Source organism: Neopelma chrysocephalum, unplaced genomic scaffold (assembly GCF_003984885.1).
Source record: "Neopelma chrysocephalum unplaced genomic scaffold, ASM398488v2 Primary Assembly neopelma1_44, whole genome shotgun sequence".
Taxonomy (NCBI): Eukaryota; Metazoa; Chordata; class Aves; order Passeriformes; family Pipridae; genus Neopelma; species Neopelma chrysocephalum.
In genome coordinates, this window is record NW_020897703.1 from 2,688,557 (window position 1) to 2,707,544 (window position 18,988).

General features: G+C 41.3%; 1 protein-coding gene across 3 annotated transcripts in view; it reads left to right on the forward strand.

Moving 5' to 3' along the window:
* UBE2F (ubiquitin conjugating enzyme E2 F (putative)) overlaps positions 1 to 18,988 on the forward strand; it is a 65,321-nt gene that overhangs the window by 25,678 nt on the left and 20,655 nt on the right. For all 3 annotated transcript variants that reach the window (XR_003533448.1, XM_027678056.1, XM_027678057.1), the window contains 3 exons: positions 2,156 to 2,213; positions 10,081 to 10,113; positions 12,198 to 12,260. Coding sequence is in view for 2 of the 3 variants with exons in the window: in XM_027678056.1 (XP_027533857.1) it covers positions 2,156 to 2,213; positions 10,081 to 10,113; positions 12,198 to 12,260 (154 nt within the window). In the remaining variant the exon portion in view is untranslated. The remainder of the gene's footprint in view (positions 1 to 2,155; positions 2,214 to 10,080; positions 10,114 to 12,197; positions 12,261 to 18,988) is intronic.

An 18,988-nucleotide genomic window follows, 5' to 3' on the forward strand; every position in this document is an offset into this window, starting at 1 on the left:
GATGATCTTTAAGGTCCCTTCCAACCCAAACTATTCTATGATTCCAATGGAAGTAGTGTTTTATTGTTCTTCCCTGTTCCTGGTGAAGTCCCCCCCTGACAAACTCGCCCTCCTGTCAGCCCAGCTCCCCTGTGGCAGCAGGATCCATGGATGGCAGGTCTTTGAACGGGAGCTACATGCAGATGCTTGTTCATCCAGCCGACTAATTCATGTTTTTTGTGTATTTCTGCTCCTTTAGGTGTTCATTCTGTGTGTGTGATGCTGAGAGAGCCTCTCACTATTCAGACCTGCCTGGCTGGCTCTTATATCTGGGTCATCCCTGTGGAGAGCACGGGATGCAGCTTTTCTAGTCACCAGGTTGTGGGAAAAGGTTCTGATTAGGGGCTTAATGAGCATTGCCAATCTGTAGGAAGAAAGAGGATACTGCTCTATAAATTAATTATATCAGCAAATGAGGAGTGAATATTAAGCCGAGGGACACTTACCTGTCTTCACTGCTTTCCTGCCAGAGCTCTAGGAGAGATATGAGTGTCTCCTCAAGTCCTGGCTGCAGGTGTCCCCCACTGGAGAGAGAGCTCTGAGGCCTTGGGAAGCTGCAGAGCTGTTAATGAGGCTTAACTGATATGCTCAGGCACTCTGAGCTCTGTCAGTGAATATTTTAATGATTTTTGTGTGTGTGTTAGCCTACTTCTCACTTTTAAGTTCCCAGTGAGTTATATGAAGAGGTAAAGGGGAGGACTGCAGCACAATTTTATAGGGAACTTTTGTTCCCTTTGTTTCACTTTCACTTTCGTTATATGAACAAAAATTTCAGCCACAAGATATTATTTTTAGTGTTCTTGAAATGAGTTTTGAGCTGCACTGGTGGTAATGGCATATTTTACCTTTTTAAAGGAACAGAAATGAGATTAACAGCACAATTAAGATGGAATGGTCTTGTCCAGTGTGATCATCCTGTTCTTAGCCTCTGTAGAAGGACAGGGAGTCACTGGACAAGGAGTATATTTCCTTGGATTAAAACCCCTGTGCATTCAATAAAAACTACCTGGATAACCTGTATGGTCTAGTGGTCTGCTGTGATTTTTAAATTACTTAATACATGTCACCCTGAGAATTGGTAAAACCTAATGGTTTAAGACTAGTGGGTTTCACTTTAATCCTGTCATTTCAATAACAGAAGCCGCTGCTGGTGGTGAATTTTTGTGCTTTGCCACTTTGCTGTGTTGAGATCTCAGTTTTATATTGCTTCTTACAAAGGAAGGTATGATTGTGGAATCCAGACTTTCTCATTCATATTACTACTTTTGTGAGCAAGACTTCAGCTTATTTCTCCATTATTCCCTGGTCTCCAGTAGTTTTCTTTCTCATAACTGCTGAGGTTTGGACCTGAAAGGTCCAGAAATACCTAGAGAGCTGAACACACCTCTATGATTTCAACTTGTAAATAGGTCAGCAGCTTCAATGGACTTGATATGCAGCATAATATGCTGGTCATATAAATTTCCATGCTGGATATCTGTGTATAGGGAAGTCTGTATCTTATTTTATGTATTCATATGTGTTTATACTAGAATTCAAGAGCATGTATTATAGTTTATAAGGAATTTTTTCCTCCTGAGCAGACAGACTAAAACTATTTCACTTTCCTATCCCTGCCTTTAGGAAGCTAAAGTCTTCTCATAGAAGAGAGGATGATAATCCTCTTTTTGTTAATTAGATATCCCTCCCAAAACACCCTTTTCTGGATTGGATTGTGCTAGTTTTGGTGAGAGATGCATTGTTCTGCAAGTTTGTCTCTCTACCAAAGGATTAACATGTTCTAAAATGTGTCTGTGTGCTCAGTGGATTAAAAAAATGTTCAACCTAGAGACTGTCACAAGGATTTCTGTCACACTTACTCTGCTCGAGGAAAATTTATTCAGATGTTTTGACAAAGGTTTTGCTCAGGTCGGGAGTTCTGTTATGACACTGTGTGGAAAGTAATTTTAGGAAGACAAGCCAGCTCCTGTGGTTTAAAATTCCACTGTATATAGTGAAAGAAGTAGATCTTCTTTTGCAATTACTTCCTAAGTTCCTAATGTTTTCTGAGAAGATTTCTGACAGTTTAACTAGAAGTTGCACTGTATAATATGTGTTGTCTTTTTTTTTTTCCCAGTTTATTGAGAGAACATTCAATCGATGGCACTGGCTGGGCTCCAACTAGAACATTAAAGGTACTATTTCATTTTAGATGCATCCATCAAACTAGATATAGTTTAAAAATTCTTTTATGGACTTGGAAAGAGACAGATAATGTGGTTTGCTCTAGAAACAACTGAGATTTTTGTCTTTTAACAAGTGCTGGTGGCAATACTAGAACAAGTACAGTGCTGACTGATCAAAGAAATGTTTGCCAGTTTTAGTGTAGCTGCACAAATCCTGCTGTGACTGATAAAAGGGTTTGTAGCTTGGTGGGACTGCAGGTGACCCTGAGACCCCATGCTTAGTAAGGGGATCTGCTGGTTTTTTTACCCAGGCAGCAGTTGCCAAGAGCAAGAGCATGATGTGAGCAAGACCAGCAGTAATGTCTGGTAATTTCCACTGATATTCCTGACAAATCAGTGCAGAGCACTGAGCTGTAATCTTCCTGTTGCTGGAATTGTGCTGTTTATGGACATTATGACCATGCAGTCCAGGTACTTGTCAGTGCATTAAAGGTTGTGGTGGGTATGAGTTCACTACAGAGCACAGAATTACATGGAACAGGGAGTGACCGGCAGCAAAACGAGAGCCATGAACTGGGACCCAGGTTACTTTGGTCTCTTTATGTGCCAATTGCCCCCACTAATCCAGCCTTCCTGAATCCTTTGTTTCCAACACCCTGGATAGGGCTTTGAGCAGCCTGGTTTAGTGAAAGGTGTCTGCCCGTGGCAGCAGGGTGGGACTAGATGAGCTTTAAGGTCCCATGGAACCCAAACCTCCATGAACATTTTGATACCGTGGCTTGGAGCACCTGCTCATCTCCATAATACTGTGTGAGTTTGCACAGTAGCACTGTGGATAGCATCCATTCGTGGCCAGTGATGGACTTGCAAATTAGTATTTCGTATTCCTCTCATCAGTAACATGAAGGCAGACTGGTTTTCTGGAGGAATAGTACCCAAATTTGTCCAGTAAACACTCTGAACCACTGCTGAGACATTGAATTTGAGAATGGGTATGGTACTGTACTTCTGCAACAGAAATTCCCAGGAATTACTAATGCAGCCATTTCAGTGCATTAGTAAAACCATTCCAATTAGATAATACACATCAAAAGCCACATGCACAAACCAACTCTGCTGTATGCTGCTGCATGCATGGAGCTTGTGTGCTTAAACCTTTAGAAGGCTGAAGTTTCACAGTGTGTCTCATCTTCTGAATCCTTGTGGTGGCAGCAGAGCTCTTACATGAAAAATTCTTCAAAATAAACTGCTGTGACCTTCTTAATAATTGGCTTTAGTATCAAATGGGTAGAAACTTGAAGAAGCTTTCTGAAATAAAAGCAAAAATCTGCTAAATAATCTGTAAAAATTATCTGATAAAATGTATTTTAACAGTGTAGAGAATTCTTAATTGTTACCTGGTTATGAGTTAGCAACAGGAGCTTGTTTACCTTTGAGTCTCCATTCTGTTATGTCCTGCATCATTTTATTGTATACTTTCCTCTCTAAAACAGAAAATTCTTATGAATTAAGGCTGAAGCTGAAGACTGCTGCAGTTATTTTGAGCCTCAGCTCAGAGTGTCTGAACTTGCTTTTCTCCTCCTTTTAGGTTTGATGATCAAAATGGAAGTTTTCCAGACAGAAGGCAAATAATGGCTTTAATTCCATTCTGTTCTCAGATTTTATGTCACTGGAAATACCAACTTTTAAATATCTCATATGAATTAACACAGTTGCTGTTACACTGATACCCTGCTTCTTCCCCTTCTGTAATCCCAATTTCACACTCAAAAGTGCTTTAGTAGCTCCTGTTATTCCTCAACATTCACTTCTTTGTGTCCTATTTGCCATGACTATGACCTGCCTAGTTAAGATACTCCTTAGTATTCTCCAGCTTTCTCCTAAATACTCCTTTTCACTTTGCTGTAGAAATATCTGGAGTGATTGATTTTAAAAACTGAAGAAGTGGATCTGTGTATTGTGGTTGCAGAATTGGTTCTAAAAGTCAAGTTGTTCCTTCTGCAACGACCTCTAACTAACTACAGCTGGAAAGAGGTCCATAAATAAGTGGCTGTTGCTGCTGTCAGGAAACACAGGAGCAGGAATGGGAAGTGTCAAGGTGGTCTTAAACTATGGATCTGCAGACAGCTTTTCATACCCACCTATAGGAAAGCACTGGTTTTTTTCAGGAATTTGTCTCCCATAACTTCAGATACAAGGTTAATAAGTATCTGTCTGTGCTATTAGATTATCTAATCTAAAAGGAATTAACTCATTTTCAATAAACTGTTGCTGTTTGGAGTTCATCCTTAAGAGGCTTGCTTATTTAATTAGTGTTTAATACTAAATGGGAAAATTTTGCCCTCTTTGTTGCAGTAGTTCTGCTGTTGTCTTCAGGCAGTAAAATTACTTTATTTGAAATCATGCAAATGCCAAACTAATCTCTTGGAGAAATAAATCAGAGGGTTGTGACTTAACTTTTCCAGTTAACTTTACCTCCATGTTTCAGCATCAACCTGAGTAGTTTTGAAAGTACAAAACTTTGATCCATCATCTTAAGGAAAATAGGTGGTCTGCTGTCAAAACCATATGTAATCAGTGCAGAGGAGTATTTTAAACAGACAATAACTGTCACTGTCTTCAGGATGAAGGGAAAAAAGAAAACCTGTATGTTCTGTGTCATTCACATCAATTCTTATTGCTCGTTTTTTCTCAGTGTTATGGCGCCATTGTACAGCTATTGATTTATTCAAGTTCTGTTTTGTAGTGGGTCTCTTTGTCTTTCTTCTCCACCTCTAAAAATTGAATAAGCCCCAGACAAAAAAACTTCAGACCTACTATTTTGTGAAGAGCAGATGTAAGCCACTAAAGACAGTCTTCAGTGTAGATCTGACATTTCTGTTTTCTCTTAAAATAAACTTCAGGAAATTTTTCTACAGGGTTCTATTGTGTTGTATTTTGATTTATAAATTGGCTTTATCAGTTTTGTAAGAAGTGATTTATTTCTTTCCCCTCTGTACCTGCCCAGGCTGGTGAAAACACACAGCTCAACGTCTCATCGTAGCCTTTGCTTCATAAAACATTTGCAAAAGTTTTCATTTTCTCTCCTTTATGTCTTTCTCTCTTTATTATCTTCTGGTAAAGCCAAATCTTTGGTTTAGGTATAGTAGCTGTCACTGCTGGCATGTGAGTCAGGAGAGCAGGGCAGTACATTAGTAAGTCTGATTAAACCGTGATTGTTTTTCCCAAATTGTTGATTTCTGAATATGCAATTTGTGTCAACTTTAGTCAGTTGAGTAGACTGGTCTCCTGAGGGCATGGCTTTAGTGTTCCTAATCACTGCAGTGTAGTTCATTAGGGAGCTATCACAGAATTCCCCAGGGAACAATTTATACAAGACTGTCTGCCTGCCCTGAAGTGCCCTCCAGGACAAATGTCAAGGAGGCAGTGACAAAAGTGAGGGATTTTAGAGGAGTGCTCCTGCATACTTGGCAATTCGCAGCTGGCTTGGTCTGGGAGAGGAACAGACTGGAATTGTTCCTGTTTTCTTCCCTCTCGTATATTTAAGCACAGAAGAAGTCATTTTCCAGCCTTCCTTCTTTTTTTGTGTTTGCTAACTGGAGCAGTTCATGCCATTTAAGTTCCCCCGAGCCCTCTGTAAGCTGCTGCTGTGCTTGGGTGGGAAGCATGGGCTGGGATGGCAGGCACATGAGAATTGAGATGCCCTTTGTGGGTGACTTATTTCAGGTGGAAATAGTGTTTTTCCTCCTACAGGAATTCTCTGAGATGGGAGAGGAAACACAAAAGAGAAAATTTTATTTGGGAGAAGACTGTTTCGGAGGGAAGAAGTTTTTTCACGAGCTAAAAAGTACCTACATCTCTGGAAAGAAATTTTTTTTTTTTTTTTTGAATCCCAGGATCAGTGATAAGTTTTGTGTGCTCAGGTACATTTTAGGGGTTGCAGAGAGGTGGTTACTCTGTGGGGGGAAATTCCAGATGTTTGAAGAGAAGCATGACAGAGCCTGGGGAAGGTGGGGCTTGGTGGGATGAAGAGTGCTTGGCTTTCTAGGCTGCAATGAAGGGAGGAAGAAGCTGGGCTTGTTTTCAAGACAAGATGGAAGAAGGTGAATGGAAGAGGAAAATCACCTGGAGCTGGTGCATAGGCAGACAGGATAAGCAGAGAGCTGCTCCAGGACGCTTGTTTTATTGGAGTTGTTGCTTCAGTTTATCGTCATCATCATCATCATCATCATGGCTAGGCTTCCCAAACGAAGATTTGGGAAGGGCTCTACCCACGATTGTTGCAAGCTTCAGTTTATAAAGCAAATAAAAAAAATTTGCTTCAGACATCTTGTATAAATGACTGCTGCTCCTTTCGTTCATCTGAGTGGCTTAAATTGTTTGTTTATAAAAAATGGTTTAGCAACGAGCTTTGATTTAATCAGTCTATTAGATCTGAAATGCTCCTTGGATCTCTAAAGGAGTTTCTTTAATTGGAAGTTCATTAGCTGCTTTTGTCTGGCTTTCTCTCTGCTTAAATTAATGTATTAAATATAGTTTGCCTGTTAAAGGAAAATCTTAATTTGCAATTTATGTGTTTGCTTTCTCTCGAAAAGAAGTGCTGTGGTTGTGTTTTTGAAACCCTTGTTTGTGTCGTGGTTTCAGTGGCATTGCTTTTGTGAAGTGGTTGTGAGAACTGTCACTTGGGAAGGGCTGGTGACTGACTGAATTAGGACCTCCTGCAAGTGCAAAGCTTTGAGACTTTCTGGCCTCAGGAGAGGCGACTTCAAAAGCTGTATTGAGGATTTTGATTCATTGCTTTTGAACTTTAAACACTGCTGCAGTGGTAGGTTTTTTTCTCCTCATTTGGCATGCTGTAAATAAATCTGTGGTCAGGGGTTTGATGTAACTTTTCACTCAAGTGCAACACAAAAATACTCCAGAACGAAAAGGGACCATTATAAAGGGTTATTTACAATTGCCTGATCTTCTGACTTGCTTGTGTTGACTTCCCCACACTCGACTTCAAAATGGTGATATTGCCATGGAGCAGAATGTGTTTCCCTCTACTCCCTCTTCTACTTGCTGTGGATTTAGCCAGGTAATGCTCTGCTTGGGAACCCTGGCTCTTTAGCTCAAGTATCATACTTAAATCCTCTGAACTAACAAAGTAGATGTTAATTAAACTCACTTGCATTCCCAAGACCTGCTGTTGACTCCCAAAAGCATCTAACCCCATGGGTGTCATCTGTGCTTATGCAAAACCTCTGGGACACTGGACAGGGAGTAGGGACCAGGCCTGCCTGGGCAGGGCTGGAGCTGGAGCCAGGTAAAGCAGCTCAGGCAGTTCAGCAGCTTTGCCTGCAGGGTCCAGCCTGGGCAGACCTGGGTGCTTTGGTCCAAAAAGCACAGGAGGTTCTCAGCTGTGCTCTGAAGTGACCCCTCAGCAGTGGGTGCACTTGTACTGTGTCACTTGGATGTCAAGCACAGAGAAGAAAGTTGATAAAAAGCAGCTTTGTAAAGGAAAAAGCCTTGTCAGGTGTTACCTTGTCAGGGGAAGATGTCTGATTCTCTTACAAGGGAGTTCTCATTGAGGTGCAGCAGCATCAAGGTGTGCACTATTAGCATTTTAAGTTGCCATCTGCCCTGCTCCTGCCTGTGGAGATAACCTTAAAAAGTTCTTGTACTACCTCAACTTTTTCAGTTTTCAGAATATTTAAGCAGAAGTTTGATAAATGTTTGAAACCAAGGCTGATGCTTTATTACACTGAAAGAAAATAGAAGTTTTTGAACTGTTAAATCTGACAGGATCTTTGGTGGCTCGTACATCCTTTAGTTGCATCTGAAAATGCATTCAGGCCAGTGCTTATCTGCATGCAGCAGGCAGCTCTGGAGTCAGTAATGCAAAGGCATTCTTTCTGCAATGCAGCAGTGTCAAGTTTGTCAAATACAAAATATTTGTTTTGCTCTTGCTCATCTGTTCCATCCCATTTCCCTTTCTCAATATCCTAGATTTAAACCCAAGCTAGCCTCAAACTCATTACAAAAAGTGTTGCCCTCTGGTAGGAATTTAGCATTATTTTTTTATGGAGCCATGCAAGGATATAAAATGAATCCAGCAAGTCATAAAAGTTGAATAGGTGGAAACATCAAAAATTATATTAAGAATTTCACACATAAGTTATTCAGTAATAATAATAATAATCCTATTATGCATTTCGGTGTCTAGAATGGCAGTGAAAATGTACAGCATTCTGACAACTTGTGACCTTACAAAGTTTTGCTGGGTTTTTTTCTTTTTGTGTTTATCTTTTTTTTTTTTTTTTTAATGAAACTCTGTGCAAAGCCAGTCTGAACGAGTCAAGCATCCCAAAGCCCTAAAACTGGGGCTCAGCAAATAAGAATTTGGGAGCAATTTATTATGTAATGGGAAAACAATTTGGTATCACATTTCTATTACCACCACATCCACTGCCTCCCTGGAGGGCAGTAAAGCCTCTGAGGGCAGCAGTGGAAGGGGCTCCCTGTAATTCAGTGTCTGGGTCATTCCTTTCATGCAGTTTGTGTCTGTGCTGCCACTGAAGGTCATGACTGCCTTTAGAACTTGCTGATTTTGCCACACATGTCAAGGTGCTGAAACTGGAAACACAACATCAGCTGTGCTGGGCAGATTCAGGTTTTTAAAGCAAATAAACTGAATAAGGTTATTTGTGCAAGATCAAAGGGAGATTGGATCGTGAGAGGCTGTTTTCCACATAATGCTGACATCATGTCTTTTTCATTAGGACATAATTGCATAGTGTCCTTAAGGGATATGGATTTCTGTGATCCACCACTCAGCAGAGGGCCCAGAACAGGAAACAAGCTGAAATACACTCAGTTATTGAAGTTCTTTGCTGTGGATGGCAAGTTTTAACTTTGAGGCTTTATCTTTATTGTAAAAGGCGTATTTTAGCCATGAAATTATTAATGTGCAGCCTTTGTCCCACGGGTGGAAATGAGGCAGTGTGGTTTTATGGATGGGTGGTCAGTGCTAGCAGGCTGTCACGAGATCAGCCCTGGTCTTTGACTGAAGTGTCTGGTAGGTGTGAGGTCCAGTGCCCAGGCTGCAGTGGAATTTTGCAGTAGGGGGCTTGGTTATGTTGCTGCTAAAAGAAATAATCTTTTCTGTAGGTAGAAAAGTGTAGCCTCTGAGTTGGTGGTAGATGATTCTTTTAGGTCTCTTTCTGTAATATTTGGATGTTGTGCGTTTTCTTTCTCTTTGAAGGTTGTTAATGGACTCTGAGGTCAGTGCTAACAGAACCCCAAAATAAGCTGCTTGGTGACTATTTGGAGGCAGGTTCCCCTGAAACTTCCTGTTTGCAGAAATTGCAAACTCCCTCTATTCAGTGTGTTTAAATAGGTAAAGGTAATAGAATTATCTGAGACCTATTCTTATGTAAGAACAGTATTTTTCCATACTCATACTACACCTAACTCTCTTTTCTCTGATATTTTGACAGTTTCAAGTATTTGACACCATTTTAATTTTTTCATTTTAAGAATGCATTGCTGAATTAAGTTTTATAACCACCCTTTAAACTAAGGAATGCAGTTTTCAGTTGGTGGCATATTCTAAGGTATTATTTCTCTCCTTGAGTGGAGAAACAACAGGAGTAAGGCTCCTGTACACACAGATCTGAACTTTTATTTGAATATGCAGTATTCGTTTTTGCTGACTCCTAAATATCAAGTGTCCATGAAATGGGAAAACTTTTTCAATATTTTGACGTAAATTAGTTAAACATCACCCTTAATCTAGATTTAATTTCCAGTAATTTAATATAAAAATTAAGTATGTGAACGTGTTCAAAACACCTGAAATGCATGTCTAACTGACTGTGGTTTTCCTTTGCAGGATGTTGTCTGGGGATTAAACTCCTTATTTACTGTAAGTAAAGGAATATTTTGCATATCCTCTTTTCTTTTTCCTGCCTGGTTTAACTTGAGCATCTGCTAATGTGAACCCTGTGTGTTGCCTCTAAAAGTTTAGGTCATTATTTCCATCGACTTCAGTGGGGGTTGTACAAGTATGAAATCAGTTTGTGCTTTTTTTTTTTATGTAACTGCAAGGCTAGTACAGATGGTCTGAAGTGCCAGCTTTTTGTACATCCATTTTACTGTTGGTTAGAAATATTGTGGGACACTTTGATAACATGTTACTTGATATCTTCCATGCAGTATGAAATTCCTTCCTTGAAAATGGAGGAGAGGGCTGGAAGCTGTAAGAGGCAGGCAGGATGCAACAGGCAGGCAGGATGCTTTTTTCCTAAAAGTGGAGAGGCTAAGTCTTTACTGTAGAAAAGTTGCCTCTTTTAGGGGTTCCAGGGTTATGATCCCTTTTCACAGCCATTGGTGCTGGATAGGAAGGTCAGGAGAAAGCAAAGAGCGGCACTACCTTGGTGGCCACATTTGTCATCCCCTCTGGAGAGAGCTACCCCAGCCACTCCAGGATGTAGAAAGGAGGCTGTGAAAACCTTTGGGTGAGGAGCATTGCTGTGAGCTTCCCTTGTCCCAGCCTGTTTTTAAAGAGAGGAATTCTTTCCACCACTACCAGCAGGGGCAGAGCAGTGGCTGTGCTTCCAGTGCTGTTGCTGGGATTGTGGATAGTTTCTGAAACCTCCAGCATAGCCCAGGCCAGTGACTGACTACAATTTGCTGGGATTTCCTGGCACCCCAAGGCTTGATTTGTTTCAACAACTTCTCTGGTCAATTGATTTTAGGAGATTGGAGAGCACTTGCCTTTTTAACAAAAGGTAATTGCATTTCACAGTCAGTCTCCCACTGCAAGATGAGTAACTGGAAGGGAGTAAAATCCACTGGAAGTACAAGGGAATGCTTTCAGGGGCATAACTGCACATAAAAATAATCTGTAGGGCAAACAGCTGCAGAGAGTGATGGTTGTGTGTCGGAGACCACAGGGATTTGTCATGGCCGGTAAGAGCCATGCTTCCCAGCTTCCCTCTTGGATTTCCCCCACAGCCACCTTCTTATAAATAAGTAGGCTTTGGAAAGCTGGCACTGGGATCACACGAGTCTTGCAGGTTCTTTTGGGACATTCTGGAAGAAAGAGAGGGGAAAATGAGGTGGATAGGTGTGGTGCCTCGATTGCTGCCTGAAAATGAGTCTGAGACAGACAGGAGCCTTTCACACTTGTGGAACAGCAGTATTCCACTCTGTCATAGACTGAACTAAACTGGGGACAGGATCTGGGCTGCAGGCAGAGTAGGGATTTGTGGTTCAGTTTTATTTTTAATGATGATTCCCTTTCCAGCAGCATCGTGTTCTCCATTGTTTTTAACCCTAGACCCTTTCTCCTTCCAGAGTTAGTATTTGAGATTAAACTGAAAAATGGGAGGTTTATTTTGACTTTCTGCTCCCTGACCCCACATGCCCTTAGTTCCTGGGCTCTTTGCAGTTTTTTTCCTCTTGCCCGTGTTTTTCTCATACTGCTGAAACATCCCTATTTCTCATGCTCCAGGTTACATAGTTTCTTCACAGGAGGGAATTAAATTGCTTTTCTATGGAGATGGCATTAAGGAAACTTCTACCTTATCACTACGACGTTTGCAGGGGTTTTTTAAGGGTTTATTTTTCCTTCAAGCAAAAATCAACAAGAATTGTGCCTCCTGAAAATTTGAATGTTCCTTCAAAATTGGGCTTAAAACTGTCTCAGTTTTCAAATAGAAATGCGTCACTGCCAGGGAGGAGTGTCACAGGGCCATGTGTGGCCTGCCACCAGAAGGGCTCAAATGCCTTGCTGCTGTTGTCCTTTAATTGTCTTATGATTTGGTTTGCAGTCATCAAACTCATTTGCAGTTTCCTTTGGCAGGGACACCACCAAGGCAGTGAGAAAATGGCACTGGGCTTGCTGGTCCTCTTTGCTTTGTTTCGTTCTGTTCTTCGCTGGGAATTTGGGTTCTGTGTGCGATGCAGTGAGTGGGAAACCTGTGATGTTCTCCGTTTTTTTTCCAGGATCTTTTGAATTTTGACGATCCCTTGAATATTGAGGCTGCAGAGCATCATCTGCGTGACAAGGTGAGTCAGTGGTTTATTTAAAGTCTGTTGTTCCTAAACAAATACACGTTCTGTACTCTGGATTCCCAGTCAGTCCTTTTAAAGCGCTCGCGCTGGTACTTCAGGCAGTCGAGTGACTCATTGTATCAGCAACCAGTTACTCAAACAAAAAGTGCTTTCTCTGGGAAAGTAAACTCCACACGGTAGTGTTAGTCACCATATGCTGGAATTGTTGACCATAATGTAGTCATGTCCCCAAAATAGATGATCTTTTCCTTCTCGTTTCTGAGATTTTTTTCCCTGAAGTTGTACGTGTTCTGTGCAGCAAGTGACAGTGAGTTGGTTTGTCACAGTGACGTGAGTAGCCTTTACCTTAAAACACCTGTGAAAAGATCTCTTTTTCTATCTCTTTCCAAAGGCAACTTTTTTCTTCACAGCTCTTAACATCTGTTATGCTTTTATAAAGCCAGGAAAAATCTGGGCATATTTAAAGGCCAGGAGTGGAAGCTTTATTTTCTTTTTAGTGATCCTAATTTTAATGTGTGCATTACGGACTGGGTCGAAACATGGTCTTGCTTAGTGGCCTGGTGAACATGTACTGCTCAGCTTGAGAGGGTGTCCGGAGGTAGAGGTGAGCAAAAGTGCTAATTTCTTCCTTGTATCAATGTCCAAAATGGTGTCACATTTTATTATATAGATTCATTCCTCAAGCACACAGAACTTACACTTGGCATGCTCAAGATCTCTTGTTTTAATTAAATCCTTCTGATACTTTTGTGGAGGTTAACCTCTAGGATGGAAGAAAGCTTCCAGGTAAGTGTTGATTTGAAGAGTTCATTGAAAATGCAGTCAGGCAGTGCATTTATCTCATTTTTTCAAGAGGAAATATCAGGATTGCAAGTTCATCTTTCCAGCTGTTTTTTGATTAATGAGATGTTGTAGCTATTCTGGTGTTTATCAGTGTTTGCAGGGCCGGGATGAGACTGTAAACATATGTTGATCAAAAATTTCTAGAAACCTACTCTGGAAGAGAGGGGGTTTTGTGGCTTTGTTTTATCATAGAATTGTTTGCGTTGGAAGGGACCTTAAAGACCATGTTGTTCCAACTTCCCTGCCATGGGCAGGGATACCTCCCACTAGACCAGGTTGCTCCAAGCTCTCGAGAGCAGAGTAGAGGGGGAGAATCACCTCGCAGGACACTTTCCAAGCCATAAAACACTGAACTAGTCACCAAGGGGGTACAACATGGGAAACAAAACCAGTGTAGGGAAGGCTGAATAATTTTCTTTGTTTGCATTGTTAGACTGAATTATTCTTCAGTCTCTTGCTGGGAAAATTTGTAGCTTACCAGTGCTTTGAGTAAATTGTTACACCTCAGAGTAGCCAGGCTACTTCCCAAAGAGTGTCCACTCCACAAAGGGGGATGAAATGCTATGAAATTGCTGTCTTGCACCTCTCAGCCTTGCTCAGATGTTGGAAATTTTGGGAGTCCACAGAAAGGAAGAATGTTACCTGATTTGTGAAACACACCTCCCTCAAAAACAGAGGTGAGCACTCAAAATAGGTTCTGCTACACTGATAGCATGAGAATTGTTTGGCTTTTTCGGGTAACAGCAACTCTGGAAGACGTGAAAGAGAAATTGAGTGGGTTTTTGACACTCTTCTAAATTACAAGTATTTTTGGAACATGCACTTCTTACTTAGTAAACTCTAAGGGTTCTCCTCCCAGGCATCCGTAAAATTCATATTCTGCCATGTTAACTCTTTTTGGGAGCTTATTTGAATTTGGTGGAGGTGTTTCGTTGGTAGTGACAGCACCAGGTAGTGCTGGATTTTCCGTAGTACGTCTTACAGCAACATCAATAAAAACCAGTGATGCCTGTGTGGAGAGAATAAATTATGCAAGGGAGAGAAAAGGCTGCTCAGAGGGATGCAATTGCAGCCTGACTTAGCTTTTTTGTCTTTCTCTGGTATAGATGTCATGTAGCATATAAAGACTTTGTTGTAGAGTCAAACTGCAGTGGTCCCATCCTGGCTCTTAAGAAAATACTTGCAATGCTCCGTATGATTCATATGGGAATGCTAGTTAATTTTCTTTTCCCTGAGGCGTTTTTACATGTGTAATCAGTGACAGAAATAGTGTATATGTAATGCTTGTGCTCACATGCACAATGTCTATACAAACAGATGTGCAAATGTATTTATATATAAATACTTTTGTATACAGACATCTGTGTCCAACAGATCCTGCAGGAGAATCCTGACAGCACGGCAGTGTGTGGCATGGAACAGCCAAACCACGTGTACCTCAAGCTGTCTCCCGTGGTTCTCCCAGAGGAGATGACTCAGTATTTCACTGAAGTCATTTCAGATGTGAAATCGTGGAGTCCCTCTGCTGACATTCCAGGCTAAATGTGGCTGCCCAAGAGGTTAACAGTTAATCCAAGGCCTTGCCTCTGGCTATTGAAAATGCTGGGCTTTGTTCAGTTACACAGGCTGGTTTTAAGTCATCACAGATGACTCCTGCCTTGTAGATGCTGGAAGAAGTCACATCAGAAATATCAAATCCTTATTACTGATTCTTAGAAAACAGCTGTGCTGGGAATGTTTCTGTTAGATTGGGCTAGAAGGGACAGTTGTGATCCCTTCCTGTGTAAGGGACCTCTTCATTTTTGCATTAAATGTGTGGCTTATAACTGAGCTCACAGTTGTGGCTTTTGGGGGAACAGCCTTGATCTAAGATGTAAAAATGATGCAAAATTCAGAGCTTGAGTTTTATAATGAATTAAGCTCTCTTACCTGAGATCTGAGTACACCTTCAGCTTCCAGCCCTCCAGGATCAACTTCAGCTCCAGTTACTGAACTTGTTCCCTTCCAACTTCCTTCAGCCAGGGAGCAAGTCAAGTCTTTTATACAAATTATTTTTTAAAGTACATATGATTGTCTATGCAGCTTTAGTCATAAACTTTTTTGCCAGGTGCCAGTAACTTTTTGGAAGGCCGTACAACAAATTTGGGCAGAGTCATCAACATTTGTTTCCACGGATGTTGGACAAAGAGGTTATCTCAACATTCAGACTTCCTAGCCCTCTGTATCCAAAAAACGACCTTCTTATCAGAAGTGTTCTAGAGACCTATGTTGTAACTGGTTATTTTTGTCAAAAAGCCTTTTCAGTGACAGCTGGCATTATCTGCCATTTTGTGTGGCAAAGTTTTGCAGAGGTAGGACCCTGTCGTTGTCTGTGTTCAGTGGGACTGGTCAGGTGATTTCCTCATCGTTGAGATCCAGTTTATAAGGCTTCAGTTTTGTCCGTCGTGAGCTTATCTTATGGTTGTCATCAAGGGATGTTGGATGTTCCAAAGTTTAGGTACCCACGTGGTAATATTTCTCCATGTAGGCACTGACATGTCCCCCCTTCCAGCTTATGAACTCAATCTCATGTTCTCTTGTCATCTTCTCATGTCTCTTGGTAACCTTCTCATCGCTACTGGGGGGGTGTTTTTTAGGTCCCTCCCAAGCCTTCTCCTCTTTACCACCAAGCCCTGTTGCCTCAGCCTCTCCTTGTGCCAAGGCCTTCCCAGCAGTGCTGTTCCCAGCCCAGCATGTGGGACTGTCCCCATGCAGGGTCTGAGTGTGTCCCAGCAGTGGGCCTTTATCTTTGGCCTTGCTGGGCCTCCTGTGGTGGCTGTTGGCCTTTCTTCCAGCCCATGCAGGCCCCTCCGGAGAGTGGATTTGCCCTCTGGCGTGTTGACTGCATCCTCTTTAGCAGATCTGTATTTCTGTAGGTCTGCTGCCAATTTCCACACTCAACTAGTTTTTAAGCTGAAATCTTCTTGCAAGCTCGTTCACTGTGACTTTTGGCATTTAATGAAGCATTCAGATAAAATTGTAGGTTCCCTTTGCTTTCCCCTCCCCCCCGCCTTCATTTAACTCATAATTGTTTCCAGCTTAGGGGAAGTTTGCATTGTTCATTTTTGCAGCACTACTTTTTGGAACATTCCTGGTACCCACATTGCTCTGCAGTTAAGTCAAATTGCTGGAAGATAATCAATCATCCTCTCTTGGTTTAGAGCTCAGTAAATTGAAATAAAGGATGACTGATGTCTCTAAACTAATCAAGGTATTTCCCAGTGTTCAGTCTTCTCACACTGATACAATCTCAGCAGTTTGGTGGTATGAGTGTTTTTGTTGAATTTAAAGAAGCTGTTGCTACTTAATGAGCTGAGACTGCTTTGGATTTAGCAGAGACATCAGCCTATCAGTAATTAGATGGATGACCAGAGCCATTAATTGTCAATCGAATCAATTCCACGAATTCCAAAGCAATGAGCAAGTGTTGAAGTTTTAGTGACTACTCATTTAAAAACAATGAGCTAAAAATTGTAGGATTTGCTGTTTTATACAGTGAACAAATAGAACTTTACTGACTTGCTCTCTGTGGCAGCCAGATAGGCTGAATACTGAAGGAACAGGGATATAACTTGGTCATGCAAAATCAGATGAGCTTAGTAGTTCAGGACTTGTGTATTGCTGAGCTGGAAGGTGCTGTGGGTGCAGTGTCTGTGATTTGTTAGCTGAAATCTAGAGAATACTTTCCATATGTCCATCTGTCATGGTTGTTTTGAGATACTACCTCAGGACATTGCAATTCTCTGGGGCCCTTAAAAGCCCTTACATTTCCTAGTAGTGTTTACTTTGGCCAAAAAACATTTCAGAGCCATATGTACAACACACAACGGGAAGATTCATTGCATTCTTCATGTGGCTTAAAGTAGAAATGTGTTTTCAAATACTCTTTAGCTTTCTTTTTCACCTAGACCTGCCATATGAGGAATGCTAATGCTGTGTCCTGTTTTACTTGTATTTACCTTGTATTTGGTGCAATTTAAAAGGCTAAAGCAAGTTTGGTCATGCTGCAGATGAGCAAATACTGATTTACTTGTTCATCGATGTGATCTGGAGTTGTTTCAGTAGGACAAGCTGAGTAACATCACCCTGTGTTGTTTCCCTGCATGACCTTCCCATCTTCTCAGTGAAACTCATCTGTCAGCATTCAGTGCCTAGAAACACTTCATGCCATGTCCTTGGGAATGAGTAAGGTAGATTGCACTCCAGGAGGAGTTTTTTACCCTTGAGAAAATCCAGCTTGTTGTATTTACCTGCAGCTCTGAAGTGCCAAAGCTGAGAAGTCTAATGGGAATAAGTGTGTGTTTGCCAAGAATCCATCTTAAACTTTTTGCTTAGTTCAGTGAGTCCTGATTTTATTTGCATGCTCCTTGAAAAGCAGTGACATAAATTTCCAATTCTGAAGTTCAGGAATGCACTAAACAGTAGGTGCTCACTGCTGCCTCCAGGGCTCTGGTGATCATTAGATCAAAGAAGGTCATTAATGCCTCACTTTTGTGGCCATCCGTTTGCTCATCCCAGCCAGAGGAATGGGGGCTGTTGTGAGACTCACCATTAACTGGCTCTGGAAACATCGAGTTACTCTTGGATATGGAGGGGTCATTTTGCTGCTTCCAGCATGCAGTCCAGGTGCCAGCTGTCCTGATCTGTACCTGCTTTGATGCATTTCCCAGTTTCTGCCTGGTTTTAAAAAACATGTGGCACACCAACCCTGTGGAAAAAAGGGGTCTTGGTTTTGCCTTTTCCCCTCTCTGTCTTCTGCTCGTGTCAGGAAAGGGAATATTAATTGCTTCCCTGCCTTTTTCATAGCTACTTTAGTAGCCAAGCTTGGAGCTGTTGTTTTGATACTTTAACACTGAATTATTTTGCATAGATTTGTGTGGAGGAGTTTGATTCTGGATTGACTTTTGTGATTCTGGTTTTTTTACTTTTTTGTTAATTAAAGGTTTCTCTTGGTAATAAAGAAAATAAGGGTTTTTTTTCAGGGTTATTTCTGTGGAGATGAATTTATAATGTTCATGGTATTATGAAATCTGAAGCTGCCTCTTAAGGTTTCCTCTTAGGATTTTAATTGCCCTACATAGCCTCAGTTCCTTAGGAAACTAGGCTTAAAAAAAAACCTCTCCTTTCAATTGCTTGCAGTCTTTGGAGGTTGTTTTAATGAATCTTCTGGGATGAACGTTTTCCTTGAATTACTTGAGGAGTGTCGCCTTGTCTTTACTAGTGAGAGCGCTAATCTAATTCCATTAGAAATTCCATTCATAATTAGGAACAGTTACTGTCTACGTTATTTCATATTTCACTGAAGAGCTTTTATAACCTTTCATAATTGTGTGCAGTTTTTTTAGAGTCCTTAAACAGCACACAGTTCAGGATTTTTATAGAAGAATCTTAATTTCTCGAACATTTGCCCTGTGACTGCCCCATCCCTGAAGTGTTCAAGGCCAGGTTGGACAGAGCTTGGAGCAACCTGGTATAGTGGAAGGTGTTCCTGCCTGTGGCAGGGGGGTGGGAGAGATGAACTCTAAGGTTCCTTCCAACCCAAACCATTCTGTGAATGGGCAACTGGGCAAGAACCAGCAGCACCTGACAATATGCAGTGCCTGGGCCAGATACCTTCTGAAAACAGGTGAGTCATTGAAGGAGAAGGTTGTCAGCAAGAGGTCTGTAAGTAAGTAATGAGCATAAATAAGGAACAAATACAGATGTGTCTGTAGAAGACTTTTAGGCATCCCTTTGGAAGTACAGTGAGTTGAATTGCCCCCCAAATTGTCCCTCTGCATCTGTCATTTCCCAGGATAGCCTCTTTAGTTCTGGAGCCACCAAAACCCAGCAACAACTTG